The 23,590-nt window shown below is 33.9% G+C and overlaps 1 protein-coding gene across 1 annotated transcript in view; it reads left to right on the top strand.

Moving 5' to 3' along the window:
• Nucleotides 1-23,590, top strand: part of Lrp1b (low density lipoprotein receptor-related protein 1B) — a 1,427,040-nt gene that overhangs the window by 694,479 nt on the left and 708,971 nt on the right. Inside the window, exons 13-15 of the mRNA XM_013517439.1 lie at nucleotides 2,139-2,358; nucleotides 4,035-4,224; nucleotides 14,768-14,890. Coding sequence (XP_013372893.1) covers nucleotides 2,139-2,358; nucleotides 4,035-4,224; nucleotides 14,768-14,890 — 533 coding nt within the window. The remainder of the gene's footprint in view (nucleotides 1-2,138; nucleotides 2,359-4,034; nucleotides 4,225-14,767; nucleotides 14,891-23,590) is intronic.

Below are 23,590 nucleotides of genomic sequence, written 5' to 3'. Positions count from 1 at the left end.
AAAAAAAGAAAGAATCTTTTGACTCTTATCCCCAGACCTCATCAGAAATTGAGGACAAATTTCATCAAGGAATTGTATTTAATGAGGCTTTGAAAATGGGGTAGGATTTTTTTTAGTATAGTACCAGAAAGCCAGATTAACATAATTATTTCATGAATACTCAAAGTCCCACATAAAAAGTTTTATATTACATCCTGAATATTTGTGTTTAAAGATTATCATCTTTAGTATTGACTTTAAAGCTGTCATAACGTAACTCTTGGTATGTGTGATATTGGGAATTAAACCCATGGTCTTCAGACTGAGCTACAATCCCACTTCTTTTATATTTTTGATACAAGGTTTTGCTAAGTTGCTAAATTGTTCAGGTTGAGCTTGAATTTGTAGTCCTTCTCCCTTACATGCTAGGGTAATGGGATTGCAGGCATGTACAACACCATCGGCTAACTTTTAAGCAGATGATTAAATGAGGGATGATCACGTATGTGTATCTGCTTGTTAGAAGGTTGGCATCACTTATTTGTAGAAAATAACATATTTTGTTCAAATAAAAATGATCACAGGTAATACATCGTTTTAAGAACAATTTTTAAGACAATAAAACAATATACAGTGTGTTTAAGGAATCCAGAGTTTCCTGTACATGTGTGTAAGTGTGAGCACATGTGTGCACATATGAATATGGGGTTCAGGTGAGAAAACTCAAAAAAATGAGTGTTGCTCTGGCCAAAGGAAAAACTTCAGGGAAAGATTACAGCAGTTTCAATAAGTTATAAATTGACAACAAAAATAAAGCTCTGCTAAGGGTACATACAATGATTTGATGAAAATATCAATAGAAATGAAAAAGAACTTATTTCTTTTTTTATAGTTAATTTATAAAAATGAAATCAAGTAGTAATACTTAATATAAAAAAGCACAACTGGAAAGTCTCTCCTCCTAGTTCCTAGGTTGTCCCCAAAATAAAACCCTAGTAAGGAAATGCAGCAAGGAAAATGGTCATATTTCCATGTTTACTTCTAGGATTCATAAAATAAAATCATCTCAGTATACTCTGTCAGGTCTGAAAGTCTTATTAACATAGCTGTAAACTGTTAATAGAGTTTAAAAGCAATGTAATTGGTGTAAAACACCGAATGACATACTGTAAATGTTTTGTTTTCATGAATCTGCCTGTTTAGAAGGCAAATTCTTAGTCATACATACAGATTTTATCCAAACTACCTCAGAAATTCATGAGGTTTCACCAAATGTGGGAGGCAGGAACTCTGCTAAGGGTATTTCTAGGGTCAGCCAATTTACAAAAGCTTTCAGGCTTTATAAAGTTCTGTTCAAAGTGATTGAATTCAAACCTCCATTTAATTAATAACTCAAGAACTTTCACATGGCCCACAAACAAAACATGTGGTGGGTTTTAACCTTATTCTTGAGGGAGCTGGAACATTAGCTCAAGGGCCTCTGTCCAACTGTTACACAAAAGATTTGTTTATAAAGCAGATCCCTTTGTTTGAGATAGAAATTAAAGCTGAAAATCTCAAGGTCAGTCAACTTGCTGTTATTAAACTTTTTTGCAGCTAAATCATGTTTTGTGGGCTTGGGGTAATAATAATAAGCAGCAACAAAGCACAGATGATTTGCATTAGGAAGACAAGTTGGACCTGACCAAACAATCCCAGAACAACTGTGTTCTTCAGAACAAAAGTGATCCAAGTGCTCGGTTTAAAAATAATTCATGTAAGATTAAATAAAGTCCAAATAGATCATTAACTCTGGCATGGATTCTCATGTCAGTTAGTTTGTCCTTTAATTGATTGTATAGTTACACTGTCTACTTTGTGAAGTGCATAAGATTTAAAAAATAGTAATGTTGCAAAAAAAAAAAAAAAACATTTACCACACTTGATCGTAGCACCAAAGAAAATAGGTATTTGTCCCTTATTGTCTGTTCAGTCCATGACCAATAAACTTGATAGTATTTTCCATAAGGAGTCAAAATGAACTAAGTAGAGTTGATCTTTACTTCTCTTAGAAGTTCACAGCGCCCCTTCCCTAGACAGATAAGCATTTAGAGAGAGTGTGTGTCTCTATGGTGGTTGGTTGAAGTAACGTTCAGGCACTCTTGTTTTTGATGTCTTAGTTGGATGTACTGGACAGACTGGGAGGAAGATGAAGTAGATGCCAGTGTGGGAAGGATCGAGAAGGCTTGGATGGATGGCTTCAATCGGCAGATTTTTGTGACTTCGAAGATGCTTTGGCCGAACGGTTTAACTCTGGACTTCCACACCAGCACACTGTACTGGTGTGATGCCTATTATGATCACATCGAGAAAGTGTTTTTGAATGGCACGCACAGGAAGGTAAAAGACAGATGCCGCTGTTTTGAGCCCACAGGTTTCTTCTTTCACAGAGCCTTGTTGTGTTGTGTTAAAAATACTTTCAAGTCTATTTTACCCCTCTGAGGTAGCCGCCAATGGGCTCTGTGGGGTGGCTAAAGAAGGCTAAGCGCTCGGTAGTGCAGCTGGCACTTGCCTCCGGGAGACCAGGTCCAGCTCGCCGTGGTATGCCAGGATTTGTGGGATTTTTAAAAGAAGCTTGCAGGATATCAGAGCTGTTTTAAAATGCAATTTTTCTGCAATATTAATGAATTTTCTATGACCAAACCACCCAACTGTATTCAATATTTCAATATTTGCAGATAAAATTTAATGTATGCATTATGGAAAATAATTACATTGCATCTATTTGAATAAAAACTTTATGACATTGCAATTGAAATACACAGTGGGAATGAACTGAACTTCAAGCCTATTGGTATGAATAGATATCGGCTACCTCTTGTCTCTTGCAAGAGTTATTGTGAAATGATGTTTGCATTTTGGGGGTAAAATTCAAGTTGATGCCACTGTCAGTAAGACAAAGGTATAGTTGATAAAACATTAGTGCTGTATATATTTTCTCCCACATAAGAAAACCTGGTTGGCATTTAACCTAATGCCATATACTTAACAAATGTAAATGTCATATGTGTACATGTTACATGTAAATGTAAACATATATGTTTATTATTCCTTTCAAGATGGTGCTGTACATATAACATTTTCTTGGCCAGAAGATTTTAGTTTACATTAATGTGAGAAAAAATAAATTGAGAAATTGTCCCAATTACTTAAAATCTGATAATTGATAGGAAGCATTTAGGAAAAAGAGCAAAACTTGAATTTGGGAACCCTAAATTATGTGCATAACTTAATTTTTGAACAATTTGAGTAAAAATGCTTTCTCATATTGTATAAAATATGTCTGTGAATGATGGAAGCTGAAAAAATAGTGTCAGTTTTGACGTTCTGTTTATTCATCTTCTCCAATCCTACATGTGATGGAGGACGTGGATATTTATTATATGATTGCTACATTTAGACCACTACAAAATATAACTGGAATCTGATTTAATATATTGAGAAACAGATTTGAAAATTTGTTAGTAAGCCTTACCCTATGTACTAGGAGTAAGCATTTCTCTCTTCAGAATTAAAATGATATGTCTCTTTCTTGTCACATCCTAGAGTTCCTCAATTTTCATTAGCCTGGTAAATTTAAAGGGATCTTTTTTATTCTCATTCCATTCTTTCCCTTCCCCATTTGGTGGGCAACATTACTATACAGAATGATACTAACTATTCAGGTCAGTTTCTAACTAAGGATATGATAGTGTGATAACGGAATGGATGAAATCTAGTCAAAACCATTTTAATATGTATAATTTTGACCATACGTATAGTGCCATTCACAAGATGATTTAATTGGATGCAATGTACATATTCATTCTAATAGAATGCTATAAAAACAGGAAAATGTGCCTACACTGTGCAATGAATTTTTCAAATCTGCTGGAGGAAAATGTTAAAATATTAAAAATGAGTTAAAATGTTAGATCATTATCTGCTATGCATGTTTGAACATCATTTCCTCAAAATATTTAGTTATGTGTCTAAAGAACACTTCTAATTTTTCAGAATGTGCTTATATTTTACAGGTTGTTTATAGTGGCAAAGAGTTGAACCATCCTTTTGGCTTGTCACACCATGGAAACTATGTGTTCTGGACCGATTATATGAATGGTTCCATTTTTCAACTGGATCTGATAATGAATGAGGTGACATTACTGAGGCATGAAAGACCACCCCTGTTCGGGCTTCAGATTTATGATCCACGAAAACAACAAGGTATTAAAAACCAAGTAAAGTTTTACATGTAATACTTCACAGTAATTATGACAGGTTTTATTTTTTACAGTATTGCTGATATATTGTTATAATAGGTGTCCAGCTTATGCTAAAGTCATTCAAACCTGAGATTTTGTTACTATAAAAATATATTTCTTATTGCTCGAAATAGCCTAATTAAATAACCCTGAGGATTCTATTCGAATAAAGTTCTGATTCTCTCCAACTTTTATCTTTTTCATGTCATTTTCACTGAAGAATGGTCTTAAATTATCTAGAATTTCATAAATCTGTTTTTAAAGGATACTCAGAGCAATGACAAAAACTTTCTTAGTTTAGAAAGAATTGAAATATTGACAAAAAGGTATCACATAAAGAAAATGCTATTTAAAATATAAATATATTCATCTGATTAGTTCCCATAGAATTAGAATTTTTCTGTAGAATATAAGTATTTTGGATTCTTTCAACATGTAACAATCTATCACAATATTTATGTCCTGTTAAAATTAGATAATGTTCTTATGTTTTATTAATATTTATTACACAGGTACAATTAGAGTGATTCATGCTTTAAAGACTAAGAAAATAATTTAGTGAAATATGTGCCAGACTTTTTGGGGGTTCTAAATAGTCACTAGTATGGAGTCACTTTTTATGGAGATAACTTTATAGAAATTTTGTAAGCATACATTCTAAGAAATTTAGGGTGAATTAATTAAATTCTTAATTTTCTGATGCATATTTTGTTAACAGGAAGTTATCTGACATTGATTGTAAAGATATACATACATATAGTATCAATGTACATAGTATCAATGAACAATAGATATAAGTACCAATCTATATCTTTATCTATCTGGCTATTGTGGACTGATAGCTATCTAATTATCTATCTATATATGCAAATTTTCTCATTCAGGAGCTTTAGGATTTTTTTTCTGGTACATTAAAATTGTTATAGCTGAGTTCACTTTGACACAGTTTATAACTTTTCTAAAATCTTCATATTCTTTAAACTTTTTGCTATATTAATTACTAGATCAATTAAATATAACACACATTATACTAAATATAACACAGGTTAATTAAATAAATATAACACAGTTAATTAAATATAACACACAGGACAGAAAAATATCCTGTCATACTGTAAAATGGACTTGGACATAAATCTCGGTCCTAATATGCTTTCTCACTCAAATTTTGTACTCATTATGAAAGATTAATGAAAATAAGAGTATATTCTTCATAAAATTTCTGTAAGCAAATGGTGCATGGAAAACTGGATATCCGTTTGCAGAAGACTGAAACTAAATCTCTATCTTTCACCCTGTACTAAAATCAGATCAAAGTTGATCAAAGGCCTGGATATAAAAGCCAAGATTTTGAAACTACTGGAAAATAACAGGGGAAAAATAACATGTTAATAATATCCCTTAGTTACTGTGGACTGATCAGGCCCTCAATCTCCCAAATGAGTGTATGGCAAGGGCTATATAAAAAAGGCAAGTGGTATGATTTTAGGGCTCCAGAAGGATCAAAACCCTCTAATAGAACTTGAGGTTCTTTGGGGGTTAAGACAGAGATCTTCTCTGGGCAGCCTGTATTTATTTAGTTATCAAATCAAAGGAGGGGAATACTGAAAAAAGGCAGGAATCTGAGAAGGAAATCTAGTCTGGAAATCCACTCAAGGGCTTCTCCAAGTAAGACATTATGTTAATTTAGGAGAACTATGTTATCTCCAAGAAGGTCTCCACCTAGGAGTGAGTTGCCTGCAGCTACAGTCTTTATCTAGTTAATTGAGGTTGGAGCCAGGTTTCCTTAACTCCAGCCTCAGTCAGGGGCATTAGACAAAGGGTATAGGCCTTGAACAAACTCACAAGTAAACGTGGAAAGCCAATTGGTTAATAGTAAATCCTGCTCAGAGCTGCTTTGTAGTGGTTTCTATCAGGGAAACACTTGAAATGACTCAGGAAAAGACTTCCTGAACGAAATTCCAGCAGCACAGAAAAGAACATCAAGAAGCAACACATAGGATCACATCAAATTGTAAAAGCTTCTCCACAATAAAGAAAATAAGCAACAGAGGGAAAAGACAACCTGCAAAGTGGGAAAAAGTTTTTCCCAGCTGTGCTTCTAGTGGAAAACTAATATTTAAAATGTACAAAGAGATAAAAAATAATCCAAGACAAAGTAAAAAACAAAATAGGCCATAAAACAATCCAATCAAAATATGGGCAAATAAGGTGAATACTACTTTTATTTTTTTGTTTTATTTTAAAATGAAAAAAAAAAACAGAATTTCAAAACAAGATAATAGGAGAGTAACATAACTAATAATTGCATTGTTATCTTCAAAGTAGCTACTCAGAGTATAAAATAGAGATATGAAATATGGTACAAATAGTATTAGCATAATCCTTTCTTTTCAGTGAACTCAGAGAAATTAGCTTTATAACTGTCTTTACTTGTATATAGACTATTTTTTTTTTTTTTCCTTTTCCCTTCCTTCCTTTCTCCCCTCTTCCATCACAGTTTCTCTTTCCTTTGGACAGTTTCATCTCAACTCACAATATCTATTTTGGATCCTATTTCCTCTTTCAGTTTCTCACACTAGTGAGATTATAATGTTTATACTTGTGGGTCTGATTTATTTCATGTATGTGTATGTCTCGAGCTGCATCAATTTACATATAAGAGTCTGAGGTTTATCCTTCTTTATGGCTGACTAGAACTCCATTACATTAAAATATATATATACATCTATGACAAACCAATAGCTAACATCATACTAAATGGTCAAAATTGAAAGCTTTCACTCTAAAATCAGGAATAAGGAAAGGATGTTCACCCATATTCAGTATGGTTCTGGAAACATTAGTCAGAGCAATTAGACAAGAGAAAGAAATAAAGGGGTAAGTATAGGAAAGGAAGAAGTTAAATTATCATTCTTTGTACATGACATGATACTCTACTTAGAAGACCCCAAAAACTCCATGAAAAGGCTTCTAGATTTAATAACCAAATACAGCAGTGTAAAGCAACAAACTCACAGAGAGAAAAATTAGGGAAATCATACCCTTTACAATAACATCCCCCAAAATTAAATACTTAGGAATCAATCTAACAAAGGAAATAAAAGATCTTTACATTGAAAATTACAGTACTCTGAAAAAGATCAAAGATATCAGAAAATGGAAAGATATCCCTTGTTCATGGATAGGAAGAAGCAACACCGTGAAAATGGTCATAATCCCAAAATTGTTCTACAGATTTGATGCAATTGTGATGCAAATACCATTAGCATACCTCACAGAACTAGAGAAAACATTCTTAAAATTCATTGAAAACCAAAAGAAAACTACAATAACAAAAGCAACTCTAGGCAACAAAGGCAGGTCAGGGAGCATCACAATCCCTGACTTGAAATTATACTACAAAGCTACTATGATAAAATCAGCATGGTACTAGGAAAAAAAAAAAAAAAACAGGCACGAGTATCTTTGGAACAGAATAGAAGATGCAGATGCAACTCCAAACACACTCAACCATATTATCTTTGACAAAGGGGCCAAACTTGTTCACTGGAAGAAAGATAGACTCTTTAATAAATGGTGCTGGAAAAAATGGCTTTCCATGTATCACTTTACAGCAGAAGTAAAAATAACCAATAAATACATTTAAAAGTGTCCAGGGTCTTTAACTATTAGGGAAATCCAAGTTAAAACAACTGAGATCCCATTTCAGCCCAGTCAGTTTTGTTCTCACCAGGAACACAAAACCTAACAAATGTTGCCAAGGCAGTATGGAAAGAGGGAAGTTTTCTACATTCTTGGAGGAAATAAACTAGTACAGCTTCTCTGGATATAAGTATAACATTTACTCAAAGCAACAAAAATAGAATTTCCATTTGTCCAAGTCTTCACTTTTCCTGGGTATATTCCTGAAAGAGTTAAATCTATCACACTAAAGTAATACATGAATATTCATATCTGTGCAGTTCACCATAGCTGACCTCTGGAAATAGCCTAGATGCTGGTCACAGACCAATGGATACAAAAATGTGGTGTACATAGTCAATGATATTATTAAGCCACAAAGAAAAAGGAAGTCATGTCCTTTGTAAACTGAAAATGAATAGAACTTGAGACCATCATGCTAAGCAAATAAGTCAGACACAGAAAGGTAAACGTCACATGGTTTCTCTTACGTGATAAACCTAAAATACAAATAAATGAATGAATAAAACAAAGAGGAGACGGAGGAAACTTTGACATATCTAAGTGGATCTAGGGAGAGGAAATATAAGAGAGAAAGAGATAAAGGTATTAGAAAAAATAAATCAGCTTCAAAAAACTTTTGTGAGAATTAAATAACTATCTGTTGTATAAAAGTAAAATTTACATGATATAATGCCCAGCAAATAATTTCTACTAACCTTCCCATATAATTCCTCAATCAGAAGAAATTATAAATTTATACTTGCTTTCCACATAAGCATTCTAAAGATATCTAGAAGAGCATATGAATTGTCCATGAATACAGCAATGTATCACTGGGATAGATGGATATATCTGGTGTTCTGGAAGATACCATTAGCGTGCAGTTTTGTAAAGCTGTAATGCTGTGCTTTAGAGAGACTATCATCTCTTTCCAGTTATCTGGATTGAACTCAGCACTTATTCACTGAGCTACATCACCATCCCCTTTTTAGAATGTCTCATTTTTAAAAGTCTCACTGTCACTAAATTGCCCAACCTAATGTTGAACTTGTGATCCTACTGCCTCTGCCTTTTTGAGTGGTGGGACTACAGTTATGTGCCACCTTGCTAAGGCAATCTTTCTTTTTTAAAATTAAGGAAACACTAAAATGGAGACTTAGCTCTGGTTACTAAATCCCTTTAGGGACTTTTATGCTATAAAACATAATTTCTGTTTTACTGAGAAAATGTATTCAGTAGAATTGATTATGTTTTCACTAAGGTAAACTAATCAATGGATTTGAATCTTCTGCCCAGTCTCCACAAAGGTAAAGATCATCTAGTATGTAATTGATCTCTGAACAGATAATAAAATATGGAAAGGATTCCTTATTAGACACATTTTTGCTGAGTCAATAGGTATTGACTGTATACTGTACATGGAATGTAATTTTTAGTCTTTTGTTACATTGATAATAGCAGTAAGATTATGAGATAAATTTACTTATATATTCAAATGTGGGTATGTTACCTTATCGTGGTACTTCTCTCAGTGGTATTTTACTTTTCAAATTTTGAGCATCATATCAATAAATGTTTAGACTTCTACAATCAGTGGAATATAAGCTCTGGTTTTACACTGTCATGTTGGACTTCTTTTTGCAAGGTAAACTCATAGCAATTAAGTAGGCAGCCAAATGCACGAGTAGTTCATGTAGCCATTTTTATTCATGGAATGAGAAAATCTTGTCTGGTATAAACATCACAAACACCCTCCACTCTTGTTCCTGTCTCTCTCTGTCTTTGATGCTGTTCCCCCAACTCTGTCCCCTTTGCCCTCTCAATGAGAGAATAATAGGCTGTGTGAAGATATATACACATGTGCAGAAAATGATGCACATGGAATATATTTATATACAATATATGTGTGGATATGGGTAAATATAGTATTTATGTACATACAATATCATTCTATGTAATTTTGAACAAAGATAAAAGGAAAACAATTTTTCCTTTCCTCAAATTGATGATCATCATTCAAAGTCAATGTTTTTGAAATTATCCTGTCTTAAATGCATGATTCAGCTGTCTTCAGGATTCCTCCCTGTTACTTGATTAGTGTCTCTTCTAAACTAAAAATTAGAATACTCCTCTTTTAAATAAAGCACCCCATAAGTGCACACATCACCTGATGAGAATGCCATGAGAAATATTCAGGGGTACTAATATTGTAATGTGTAAACATATTAGGATAGGTGTCAGAAAATTGATCAGATCTATTTCCCAGCTAACAGAAAAAATACATGTGATGTCACTTAGTTATGTACCAGCTAATGTCAGGCAGATGGATATAAATATATAGCCATTCTCAATAGAACTCTACCTGCAGGAATAAATTCTAAAGTAATTATTAAGGATTCAGTAGCAAGATATTTTTTCTCATTTCTTCTATATATTTAGAATTTCTCCTTATTTATTAACAATAAATACCTAAAATAATATTTGTAAACTTCTCCTGAAATTTCTTATTAAAAGAATGGCAATTATAAAAATATCATAGCCTGTTTATTTGCTAGGCTCCAAAGTACACCATCGCATTTGTGCACCAAATACGTTATGTGTATTAAGTTATAATTTTAATTTTTATAGCAATCAGGAAATAAGCTTAGCATTTTACAGTTTCTATTATACAGATGAAAAACTTTAGATTAAACAGATACAGCTATTTATCCTCAAGAAACGCATAGAGCCAGAATTAAACAGATTCAACTCCAGGTCTATTTGGCCACAAAGTATAATTCAGTGATTAGTTTATGTGGAAAATTTTACTTATAAACTTTTATAACTATCATTTAGGTAGAAGCAAAGGAACATGTATTTCATTGTGGTGACATCATTGATAAATTTTATATTAACTTTTATAAATGTAAAGTTAACTTTGATTATCTGTATAGAATTAGAGATTCAGTGATCTTAGATTATGGAGCACTAGTATAACAGACATAACCATTTTATTTAATGCATGATATATTTATTATCTATGTTATTTTTTAAAATTAGTAAGATTTACCTTTTATGAATTGGATCATCATCACAAAATCTTTCTCTTTCAATTTCCCATCTTTGACAAAATCAATATATAAAAAAACCCCAAATTATCAAGTAGGCCCTTAATATCATCACCTATACACACATGCACCCTCATATACTATTCAAAATAAGCTAAACATAAACACAACTTCAATCCACATAATGCTGAAAAAACTTAGAAGAACTATTTTTTCCTCTCCTCTGATTGATGATCATCTCTCAAATCAATTTTTCTAAAATTATCCTATCTTAAATGCGTGATGTATCTGGCCTCAGTTCCTTTTTCTGTTGCTTGGATAAATAAACATGGTGACTGGTGTGCTTCTAAACTATATGTTAGATTATTCCTTTTAAAATAGAAAACCCCATAGGTTTCTGTGTTTTGCATCAGGTGCAGAGACTTCTGTTTTCATGTATAATAAAACACTGAGAAGCCTAAAACCCAGGACACATATAGCAAGAGGAATTTCTTTTTTTGTTGTTGTTATGTTGAAGAAAATAAAAAGTGAAGTAGAATGTGTGCTTTATGTTATTTTATAAATTCTGCCATTTGCAGTGGTAGAAGAAGCTATCATCAAAGTTAAATTATTAATTTATACAAACATTGAGATCTTGATATAGATTCATGAAAGTTTTGTATATTGCTTTGGTCTTTATCCTGTGTACATTATAACATACCTTTAAATAACTTTTCCTGAAGAGGAAACTTCACGCTCAGAGAATGTGTATATACTGACATAAAAGTGAAAAAACTCCTTTATCTTGTTAAATTTGCACAGCAAACACAGATCTGCATGTTATGTTCACATTTCAAATAATTGTTCTTGGCACTTCAGTTGCTACCTAAAACTTTTTATTCTTTCCTTCATTTAACTAATATGTACCAAACACACACGGTGTGTCAAGCACTGTTTATAATAAAGATTATAATTCTACTTCAGGAAGATATAAGAGTCAGAAGAAAACACAAAGGTTTTAGGCCCAACCACTGCTATTGTAAAGTAGATGTCTTCCATCTCTTCCATTTCCTCTTCCTTCTCCTCGTACTTTTTCCTCCTCTTCCTTTTCTCTTCTTTCACTGTTGCTGATTGAACCTGTGCTACGCAAGAGCTCTAGCACTGAGTTCTAGCCTCAGCTATATTACCAATTTAATTTTGAGACAGGGTCTTGCTAAGTTGCCAGTGCAGGACTCAGACTTCCAATCTTCATACCTGACTTCTGTAAATGCCTGGGATTAGAGGTATGGACTACTTTCCCCAGCTCTTTCTAGAATTTGAAAGCTGTTTACTGCTTTTCTCACGTGTTTTATTTTTAAAAAGTTATGTGCTTCTAAAATTATTTGATGTAGAATTGTATTTTATCCTTAGTGTTCTTTTTCTGTTCTTTGCTGACCTACCCCTTATAGGTTAATTTATTGTTTTAGACCATGACTTTTAGAGGCAGTAAATCCTTTTTTATTTGTAAATAATAATTATTTAGACATTGATAACAACATTAACAACTATTTCCTATATTTAAGTATTGAAAAAGTCACTTAGATTCTTAGGTATCTCATAGTCCTACCTGAAAATGAGATAAAACTAACACTGCAATTTTATTATTAAAAAGGTATTAAATTAATGTATATTTAAAGATTTATGGTTGATGCATTGTGGATTTTCAATAATATAGCTATTAATAGATAAATTACTCTGATATTTATACATAACTTTTTAAATACTGTGTTCAAGATGTAGTCAATCACGTGTTAGAGGTATTTATAGTGAATTGTTTTGCAATAGTAGAACTTCAAAAAGGCCTGCCGCATGGGCTCTATCTGGAACATGTTTATGTAATGAAATTTAAAAATATACTGGGACAGTATAAAATAAAAGAGTCAGTTCTGATGAAAGACTTGGAATTATTCAAATTAACTTATATTTTGAATTTCTGTCATGACAGCACAAATATCAATGCCTGTGTTTTATATAGCATTCCCAAAAAGGGAACACTATGTCTCAAAGTTTGATTAATGGTAATTTATTTCTAAATATTCAAATTTCGTATTCAGTGAGAATATAAGTCATGCTTCTGATTTAAAAATGTCATGTTTTGCATATATTTTTAGTCACAAAATATATTATAATATGTTATTTTTAGTGAGTTATTTCATACTGCTTTAAGTGTTCATATATTCTAAGTATATTTTGAATTAATTCTAATTTTCCAAAACACAGATGTTACTAAAATATTGAATATACAATGTAATTCTGAACACAGTAAATACAACATACCCAGATTTGAATGTCCTGTGAAGCAGTTCCTTTTATCCCATGATTGTGGAATAAATATGACCATATTTAAAAGCTACATAAAACGTTTCTGCATTTCCTGTTGAAAAAACCCTGAAGCTTAATCACCCTCTGAATTCAGAAGTTGATACTATAGCTTGAATTATTAGCTCCTTTAGCTTTCAAGTGAGTTTTTTTCTTTATTTTTCTGTAGACATAGCCAATTAAATTACTTCTCAGAATAATGAAAAATATGATAATAAACTTTAGGTCATTTCTTCTGCTTTGCAGACAAACAATGATAATCTATGGAAATGTGTTGAATATTTACTGTGTATTATACGAATCTAAAATTTATTTTTCACTTATTTTGTACATAACAATCCCATCCCTGAGGCCCACAGCACAGTAACCTAGTCTGTTGCTTCAGTCAAATTTTTGTTACTTTCGCCTTAACTGTCAATATCATCTTAACCATTTTATTACCTTAACACATAGTTAAAAGTGCTTTATTATTAATATTTAAGAAATATATACTCAAAATTTTAACGTGAGTATGCAATGTAACGTAAGCTGACGACACTGCCAACTGAACTGCTAGTCTTGTACACTTCTTTATAAAATTGGACATCTGTGTAGTTAGATTTATACAGTTTTTCCTGCCTTTCCAACCCGGAGGAATAAATAGCATCAAAATGATAATTCTCTTAATGTTATTTACTCTTGTTTAAACCTTTATCAAACACAATGCCTAGCCACTTTAAAACTTTACTTGCTTTTATCTGAGAATATCTGAGCTGCCTCACACATGCACACGGACAATGCCTTTATTAGTTTCCACTCAAGCCTCCTTAACTGAATGCCTCATCGATGCCTCTGTTCTTTATTTCTTCTGGGAATCTTTGCCCCTTTGTGTCTGGCACATTCTCCTCATACCAATCAAGCTGCTCCTTTTTAAGGCTTTGCAGATACCCTGTGCTTCTTGCAGTCTTCCGCACACTGACATACACACAAAAGGAATGCATTATGTTCTCCACAAAGGTAAAGAATACCCCACTCCTGTCCTCAATAATTGTTGACATCTGTTCAAAGCCACATTGCAGGAGCCAGTTGTCTGCTTTCCAAAGAACTCTGACCTGCATGTGGCAGTCTGGATCTGGGGAATTGTCTGAGACAGACACAATCCTGTCCTCTGTTCCCTTGCTTCTCATACTAACTCTATGAATTTTTTCTTCTCCAGCCAACATGCGCACTCCCCTACCAAGCATTATTTTTGAATTCTGTTACAATTCAGTACAAGTGTTGATACACACTATCCCGTATATAGAGTCTGTACACATTAGCACGTATTTAGTCTATGGCATATATGTGTCCACATATCTGTGCCTATGTGTATGTCTTAAAAGAACATGAACCTAGAACGGCTACATTTGGTTGGAATCAGAGATCTTTTACACTTTCACTTCTCTTTTTTTCCAGGTGACAATATGTGCCGAGTAAACAATGGGGGATGCAGCACCCTTTGCCTGGCTATTCCCGCAGGCCGAGTGTGTGCGTGTGCTGACAATCAGCTTCTGGATGAAAACGGGACAACTTGCACGTGTAAGCTTCTTGATCCCATCACTGTTATCTGGCTCTTTCTGAAAACTAGAAGCAGATGAAACCAAAGAAATCAAACTCAAGCTTGAAAAGGACATTGCAGTTAATTACGTAGATGCACTTTTTTATCTAGGCTGCAAATCATTAAAATAATCAGTTTCTAATATACACAAATACGTGACAGTGACAGACTTTGGCAGAATACCTTGTCACTGCGGCATACAGTTTAGTATAAAATTTTAAGAAATGCAGGCGACAGAGTCAAACGTTTCATGAAATTGTGAAGAACTTCAGCAGCAGCAGCTGCAAAGGGAAACATAGTTGTTGAGTAGGAAGAGGGAAATATTGAGGCACAGTAGAGTCCTAAAATAACTTTAAATGACCTAATAGGATCGACTGTCTATACATGGCACAAAGAGCAAGGGAAAAGATGAAAAAGAATCTTTCAAGAAACTTACATATTTTATCGAAGTAGGGAATCAATTAGATTGATTGACCTGGGCTAACGGCACTTTTATTAACTTTTGCTGATAACTTTTGCTTTATTGCATCTCATTATTCCAAAATGACTGTTGGAATTTCTTCTTTCTGCCACAAGTCGTGTCCCTTAGGCATAGTAAGACTAACAAAATTATGTGTGTATCGAGCACACTGTAGAAGTTTCTAAATGATGTAAGGTTGAACTGTGTGTTTGGGCTCTTCGAGAGACCACTGGACCCTAAGACTGATGGATGCACACGTGGGATCTGTGGAATTTACATATATGAAAAGGAGAGGGAGATTGGGTGGAACTGGCACACGCGAATATGGAGGCTGCTGGGCATGAGGACCCACAGCGAGCGGGCCTCAGACTCACCAGCAATGGGGCCGTGGCACAGTCCGGAGGTCAGCGGGGTTAGGAGTCAGGAATCACAGTCAGGACCCTGTGGAAACCAGGCCTCGGGCTATTTCATTGTGAAGACTGAGCTCTTCATGGCCTTGTTCCTCCTTACTTTCATTTTTTGATCACATCACAGCCGCAATAGGAACCTTTTAGAGACTGAGTGTCCAAGCTGTAACGCCAAACCCATTGATTTATCACAAAGTGGCGACACTGGGGTTAAATCTGAATGCTGAAGTTTTAGTTTAGGAAACAAAACAATTCACACATTAAAAGAAAAGCACAAAAGCGGCTTTCAGTGATAAACAGCGTCCTGTGGCGAGTACCACAGGTGCTCTACCGCGCACAACAGTGTCACGTATTTTACCCTTAATTCTTACTTTCTGTGGCTCTAACATCTTATCATGTGATTTGTTGTTCCTTGCAAATTTTTAATGACTGCTTTTTAAACCATTTATCTTATTTGCATTTTTTGTATTTGGTATTTGATGGAGATATTTACCCCTGTCTTTATTGTGTGTATTTACTTTTGTATTTTAACATACAACCTATATTTAATTTTTTATTATATCATCTTTAGGCACTTAGAATAATACTGTTAAATTTTAAACTTTTGTGATAGAATTTTGAATTCCAATAATTAGAGTCCAATAATTTGATCAAATAATTTGATTTGATTTTTCCTTTCTTATACTCTACTTTCTTCATATTTCTCCCTTTCACTCCTTCCTACTATGCTTTAAGATTTCTAAGAATATTATCTGAATCACTGCACAGATTCTTCTTTATATTGTAAATATATTTGGAATTGATAGCTAGCTAATCAGTTTTAAAATATTTTATGATAATTTTACACCTAGATCAAAAGTTCCCTAGTTGTATTTGAAACATGTCACCTTATATATGAATAATAGATCTCATGTAAATATTTTTTGGGCACAGGAACTTCTGTGGCCAGACACACAGGGAATCCTGTGTGAGCGTCCAAGGCCTCATCTTCCCTTTGCTCCGTCTCTGGACCTTCTGTCTGGAATAAGAGGAAGCACTGCCTTTATCTTCCTCTTTGCTAGGTGTAAAAAGGAGAATGTATGGTGTTCCTTCCATGCTGAACTGCAGGAACAAAGAATTTTCTTTCTTACCTCAAGATGGAGAGGCTTATTCAATTTCCCATGGCAAAACTAGGAAAGGACCTTCAGTGAATCTTTAAATCTATTCCCATTGGCTTGGAAAAAGAGATAAAATTCTCTTATAATAGTGTCAATAGGCTGATCAAGAGACCGAACTCTCAGGGATTTATGAGTTTTGTTATTGCTTTTGTCACTGTAGGTGATTAAGAGGAAGATGTATTCATAAGGTACTGAAATCTACGTGGAATTTTAGGTCTTTAAATTTTTAATTTGTTCTTTAATTTTAATTATTTGGTTCACAATTATGTAGATCATCAGCCTTCTAGTTTTGTTGTATTTCCTTTATTCTTATGATTATAGGCTAAAACACTCATGGGTAATGTTCAGGTTAGCATATCTCTATCACTAGATTTATAAAAAGATATGGCATGTTTTTATGTAGCATTATTGTGGAATGGAGGAAAAATGAGGGAGAATATTAAAATGAGCTCAGATATACTGAGATAAACAGAAATAGAAAAGTGAAGTAGATGTTGATAGAGCACTTGCCCCTATGCCCCCCACACAAAAAATAAAATAAAATAAAAGATCAGGGATGAGGAGAAGACAAAATAAAAAGAATTACAGTTATTTAAAACCAGAAAAAAATTCCTGCTAGGTTTCATCATCTCTTTAATTTTTTATGACTATTTATATACATTTCCTATTTCCATCTATATTTTGGTGAAAAAAGACACAGAGTTTTAGTAAAAATCAGTCACGTGTCCATTGTTTTTACTTCGCCTATGCTGCAAGTGGAAAGTAGCATGAAAGGGCCCTTGGGGGATGCGCCGACCCCCTAGCCCAAGCTCGGCATTATGAGAACAGGAGGAAGAATGGCATATGAGAAACACAGGCACCTATAGTTGTAACAGACACAGATAAAGTGCCATGTTTTGGATGTCACCAAGTCAAAGGCAAATGCTTTTCCTGATATCTATATAAAACCCTTAGACTCAAAGAATATCTTACCTGTTCCCTTATACACTTTCCGGCTATTCCTCTTTGTAGGTAGATGTTATCACTGCAGTCAAGATGTTTGGTCACTCTCATTTTAACAATATTTAGCTCTATTCACATATTATGGTAAGGAGAAGACCTCAGAGACATTTACTTGAGTGTTGCGCTTAATAGAAATAGCCCTGTCATGATATCCAAATCTTTAGATGAGTTTTTGGTATAGTTTTTTCTTAGCAGTGACTACCACTTTCTCTCTTTTTTGTACCCCTGGCTTTTCATGTAGCATTTTGTCTTATGGAGTCATTCTCTTGGCATAACTGCCAAACCAAACAAAAACAAAACATGTTCACTAGTTTCTCAGAAGTCAGAGATACAATATCTGTAAAGAAACTCTAGCCGAGCCCACTTAGAATGATTCAGAGTGACAGGCTTAACTGTGGGTGGGAAAAAACAAAGTAAAACAAAGCCAGAAAGAGATGAAGTATTTATGTCTAAATTACCTAAGATGCCATTGGGTATTTCTATGTAAATAAAAAAATTAAGTAACGTTGGCCCATAAGAAACGTTGTCCATGATGTTGAGTACAAAACTGATGTTACAAGATTTGTTATCATATTTGTACATAAATGATTATTGCTTTGGTGAGAGTTACAGGAAATTTTTCTAATACTATTTGTCTCTGCCTAGAACCCATAATTCATAGATGATGTAAGCTCCATGCAATGAAATGGAAACAAATGATAATTTTATCTATACTTTCAATGATAAACAATTTTAAATCACTGAACATAAATTCATTCTTATTTCAGAATGAGTATTGAGCTTAACTATCAAAAATTCTATTGTATCTTTGCTATAGTATGGAACTTGGCTAGTTTCCTTTGAAAACTTTTAAGAAAAGTCAACAAAAGCAGCATACTATCTCATGCTTCTGCAAAGACCCCAAAATGTGTTTAAATGCTTTCAGTTCATATTTACTTAATGAGAAAATATTTTAAGGATGTGTTAGATTTGGTCTGCAAATAACAAAACTGACATGCAGGAAAATTAGAAAATGAGTTTATAGCTGCACATTATGGGACCAAACAATATCCCTGTGCTACTAACCTCTCTTCAGTGCAAACTTTTCTGGACTCTAGCTTTAGTTCAACCTAGATTAGAGGCATGTGAAAGGAGTTTACTGGATTAACTATGCAATCTGAGTCAATCAAACAAAACAGAGAGAAGAGGAACGCTCATTGAGACGTGAACTTGCTGCTGTCTGTTATATCCACTGAACTGACATCAAGTAAACAAAAACCCACTGGCAGGTGATTAAGCCAGGCTGGACATCAAGGATTTTTCTATTTTTAAAAGGATTTATTCTTAATAAACTTGTAACATAAGGCTACCCCGTAAAAAGGCATGCCCCCAACTGAAAAACTTTGGTATCCTATATGATTGAATAAGATCAAATTCTACTGCCATGCTAAAGGTAAATCAAAGATAAGAGTAGATTGGACCCTTGTGAATTTTGTGAATATTGTCTGCTGTGGTCACATCCTCTCACAGGGTTGATGTCTCCTGAAGTATAATTACCTGGAGCTCACTATTTCTGAGAAGCATGTGTAAAATTAATTGACCAATTATTAAGTAAATATATTTTTGATACTTTCGTGAGAGAAACATAAAGTTAAAAATTAAAAATGAGGACATAGTGGTTCTAGCAAAAGTGATAGTCTTTTTTTTTATAAAGTAGTGTATCATTTTACCTAGAGCAAGGAATTAGCAATTTTTTTAAATGTTTCTTTAGTGGCATGAAAGAGAATACTGAACATACAAATGTTCCTTATGTGCAGAAGAGCAATTTGAACATTCCAAATATATTATTTAACTAAGGGACAGCACTGAAAAATTATGTGTCAGTAATACTGGGACCTTCATGACTGTATAAAACGCCAGATATATGTCTCTGTCAGAAACAGTGCTCCACTGTGTTGAGCCATTTATCTGTTCTCTTGTGACAAGCCTTATGTTCTAGGATCTGTGCAATCTCATGTGCAGTAAAAAGTTTAAGGCAGTGAAAATTTATTGGCTTCTTGCATAAAAACTCACAGAAGATTATAACACACTTAGGTTGACTGCTCAGAAGACCACTCTAGCTAATGAAAGTCGTCTTGCTATGATCTAAGAATGAAAAATAAAAAGCCACAGCAGTATTTTCCTCACTGTCATTCTGTGTGAGATTATCGGAAGGCATCTAACAAACCACTTCAGGTTTTCTTTTTAGTCCTCTCGTTTCCTGCTCAATGAAGCAGTAAAAAAATTCTGCAGTCCCAAAATGAAACAAAAGCAAAAGGAAATGAACAATGTGTTGAACAAATAAATGTCTTAACATGAGGCATGTGGTGACAACCAGAAAATTTTAGTTTATATTTTGTACAAGGACAAGTGGTGCTATGACTGAGTTGTTAGTATTTTGATATAGTTTACAGGAAATCATCAACTGAGGGAAAGAGGAATTAGTTTAGCATACATCACTATATTGGGTTTGAAAAGAATATGAACAAAGTTAGAAATACAGTCACATATTCATTCATTCAGTATCTTAATAAATCAAGATTAGGAACATGTATTGAGTTAATTGGCTAAGCTGAAGGCTAAACATGAGATGATGTAAAACTAAACAAAATAAAACAGTTTATGAATAGATTTTCTTCCTTTACTTCATTATCACCTGAACATTAATTCTAGCAATCACTCTGCCAGTTTTACCATAGAAAAATAATGAATTCTAGAGTGCAAATTTCACTTCATGGTGTAGGCTTCACAGGCCATGGGAAAACTTATCGTTTTATGCCAGGCAGTTCATAACATGTATTAGTTTATGTTTGATCTCTGTTAAATTAAAAGACTTTTTATTATTTTGTCAGATTCTTACTGATGATATCATACTGTAATATTTCTGTCAAAAGTGATTAAGGAAGTAGAATTGCAGGTTTTGCACAGTTTGAGGAACAACTCTTTAAGGTTTGCAGTTCCAACAATTGCTAAATTCATCCATGTTCTTGGATAATGGGAAGAGAATTATCTGCTGAACTAATGAAAGTGATAATTGTTTCCCTTAAGATTTATAAAGTCTCAGAGATAGAGTCTCTCATTATAAAAAGGACAATTTCTGTTAATTCCAGTAAGTCAGGCAACAAATAATTGCAAGTATAAAGTCTATGCCCAGTTTTGTTTTAGGTGTTTTCAATTGTGAATGCAACATTGTCCTTCCTGCATTCAACAATCCGTCCTGTGGAAACACATGATTTGTAAAACTCTTCACAGAGATTTTTATAAAATATATACAAATAATAATTTAATTGCTCCAAGGAGCTATTTTTCTTTCATGAAAGTTATATGTACTTTCTTCACCAAAAACCTGGTGGATCACCTGGTCATCAGTATGGATGTCTCAACAGATGAAGCTGCCATTCATCCATACACGATAGTCAGTCTGTGGAAAATGCCATGCCTTCTGAACTTTTAAACTACTGTTTTATCCAGATTAACATACTTCACATTATTTTACTCATACAGGATGTTTTTATGCAAAGTATACCTGTCCCCATGAGCATGTATCCTGAGCAAGCCTGGCAGTTGGCATTGGCAATGCAGTTTCTTTGTGATGTAAATACTGAGCACATATGGAACATCTAGGTCAAGACTAAAATCAACTAATGGTGCCTTTTGCCCTGGGAGAGTTTGGAAATAAAACCTCAATAGCTAAAAATAATCTTTATTATTAGGTCTGCTATTCCTGGATGTACTATTTCTATCTTCCAAGGCTGATATCTATCATTTTCAAGTCCTTGAAAGTAAATCCAAAGCAAGAGCAAATATAGGATGTACAGAAACACCGTAGAGAAATGTCTCTACCCAACATACTACAGAGTTTGGAAGAACTGTAGACCATGCATATACAGTTTTGTTATTTTCTATTTGGAGTTAAACACACACAAATTGCCTACTTTTGTGTGAGGTTAGAGAAACGACCTCAGAGAAATTGCTGCTTCAGTGTTTTATGACTGAAAAATGGGAAAGAAGTACTACTGCCAGTCCATGCAGTCAGTGTCAGCTACCCCAAGAAGGAAGAAACATTTACCTTTGTCCAGACTATATTTTATTTTGCTCTTAGTATGTGCACAGGTAATATTTCATTCCCCACCCTGACCTTTTGGCTCGTACATCAGAGTCTGAGTCTGATTGTGATAGCTTTTTGTTTCTAACCCTACATGCCTTGTGCTGTGCTGTGTTACTCTGAAACAGTTCCTGCAGGAAGGCTCAAGATTCACATCCATCTCCCATGCTTTGCTGCAGGGCAGAGACAAAAACATAAATGTCATGCAAAGGGCTTTGGAACAGCCACATTCCTCACAGAACTTATTTTTTCCTGAAGTTTACTATATTTATTGAAACAGCCTTTGGTAGGAAAATGCTTATGCTTTTAGCTAAACATGCTGTTAATCTATGTAATCTTGGACCAAGTGAGAAACTTTTTTCAAAAATGTTATTAGTACATGTTTGCAGTACATAGGTTACATTACATGTGTGGAATCAGGGCATGTACATAGCATATCTGAATTCCTTTTTTTAAACCCCTTTCCCCCTCTTTCTTCCATCTATTAATCCCTTTCCCACTTGGGAAAGATCTATCTCCCTATTTCCTATTATTAATCTTTTATTGTGCTCTTTATTTATAATTTGAGTTTCTCATGTAAGAGAAATCATGTGATATTTCTAATTTATTCTTGAGATATAAATTTTGTGACATTTCATCAGACCAAAACATTTATCTAAAATTAAATTTAAAAGCATTAGAACAAGAATAAATAGATTGGCTTTTGTTTCCCCCAGGATGAACCAGCTTGAGACAAGTTAAATCCTTTTGCAGTATAAACCAAAGCACAAATCACTTCTTTCAACCACTGTTACATAAATGAAAATACACTTTCAATTTGTGGATATATCTCAGCTAACTAAATTTCCACCATTGTATTAGAGAGCATGAATATATGGAAAAATTGCATAGAATTCCAATATATAGAGACATAATTTTGAATATTTTCATATTTCCTTCACTGAGCCTGAGTTTTTTCCCACTTACAGTCCTGCAAAACAAATATAGCCATCAAAATTTGTGCTATTTCTTTGTCTCTCCAGTTCAGTTAATTCTCAGTTTACTTATCTTTAAGGTGGAGGTAGTGAAATTCTTTATCACACCTAAGGTATCATAATAGTCAATTAAGATGAATGAAAGTCCTTTTAACTGCAAAACTACAAATCAAATAAAATGGTATTGCATTATGCATTACTTGAGTGACAATTATTTAAAGTAACTATCTTAGTTTTCTCTCATTGCTGAGACAAAATAGCTGACACTCAATATTAAAGGAGGAAAGGTTTATTTAGCTCACAGTTTATAGAGGTTTCAGTCAGCTGGCTCCAAGGCAGGGTGGCACATGGCAGAGGGGCAGCAGTTTGTGGCAGTGGAGACAGCAAAAGCAACATCGGAGAGAGTGGAGACAAACCTCTTTCTGTCCCTTGTGTTGTATCCAGTCTATAGGGACTAGGGTGGTGCCAATCCAATCAGTGGACTGATCCAGCAATCACCCACCCTGAATCCCAGGATTGTGCCATGAATCAAGCATACACTCCAGATTCAGCCACTCT

This window comes from Chinchilla lanigera, unplaced genomic scaffold (assembly GCF_000276665.1).
Source record: "Chinchilla lanigera isolate Chin_1 unplaced genomic scaffold, ChiLan1.0 scaffold00039, whole genome shotgun sequence".
Classification (NCBI taxonomy): Eukaryota; Metazoa; Chordata; class Mammalia; order Rodentia; family Chinchillidae; genus Chinchilla; species Chinchilla lanigera.
Note: the sequence above shows the minus strand (reverse complement) of the source record. Positions and strands in the feature narration are given on the sequence as shown.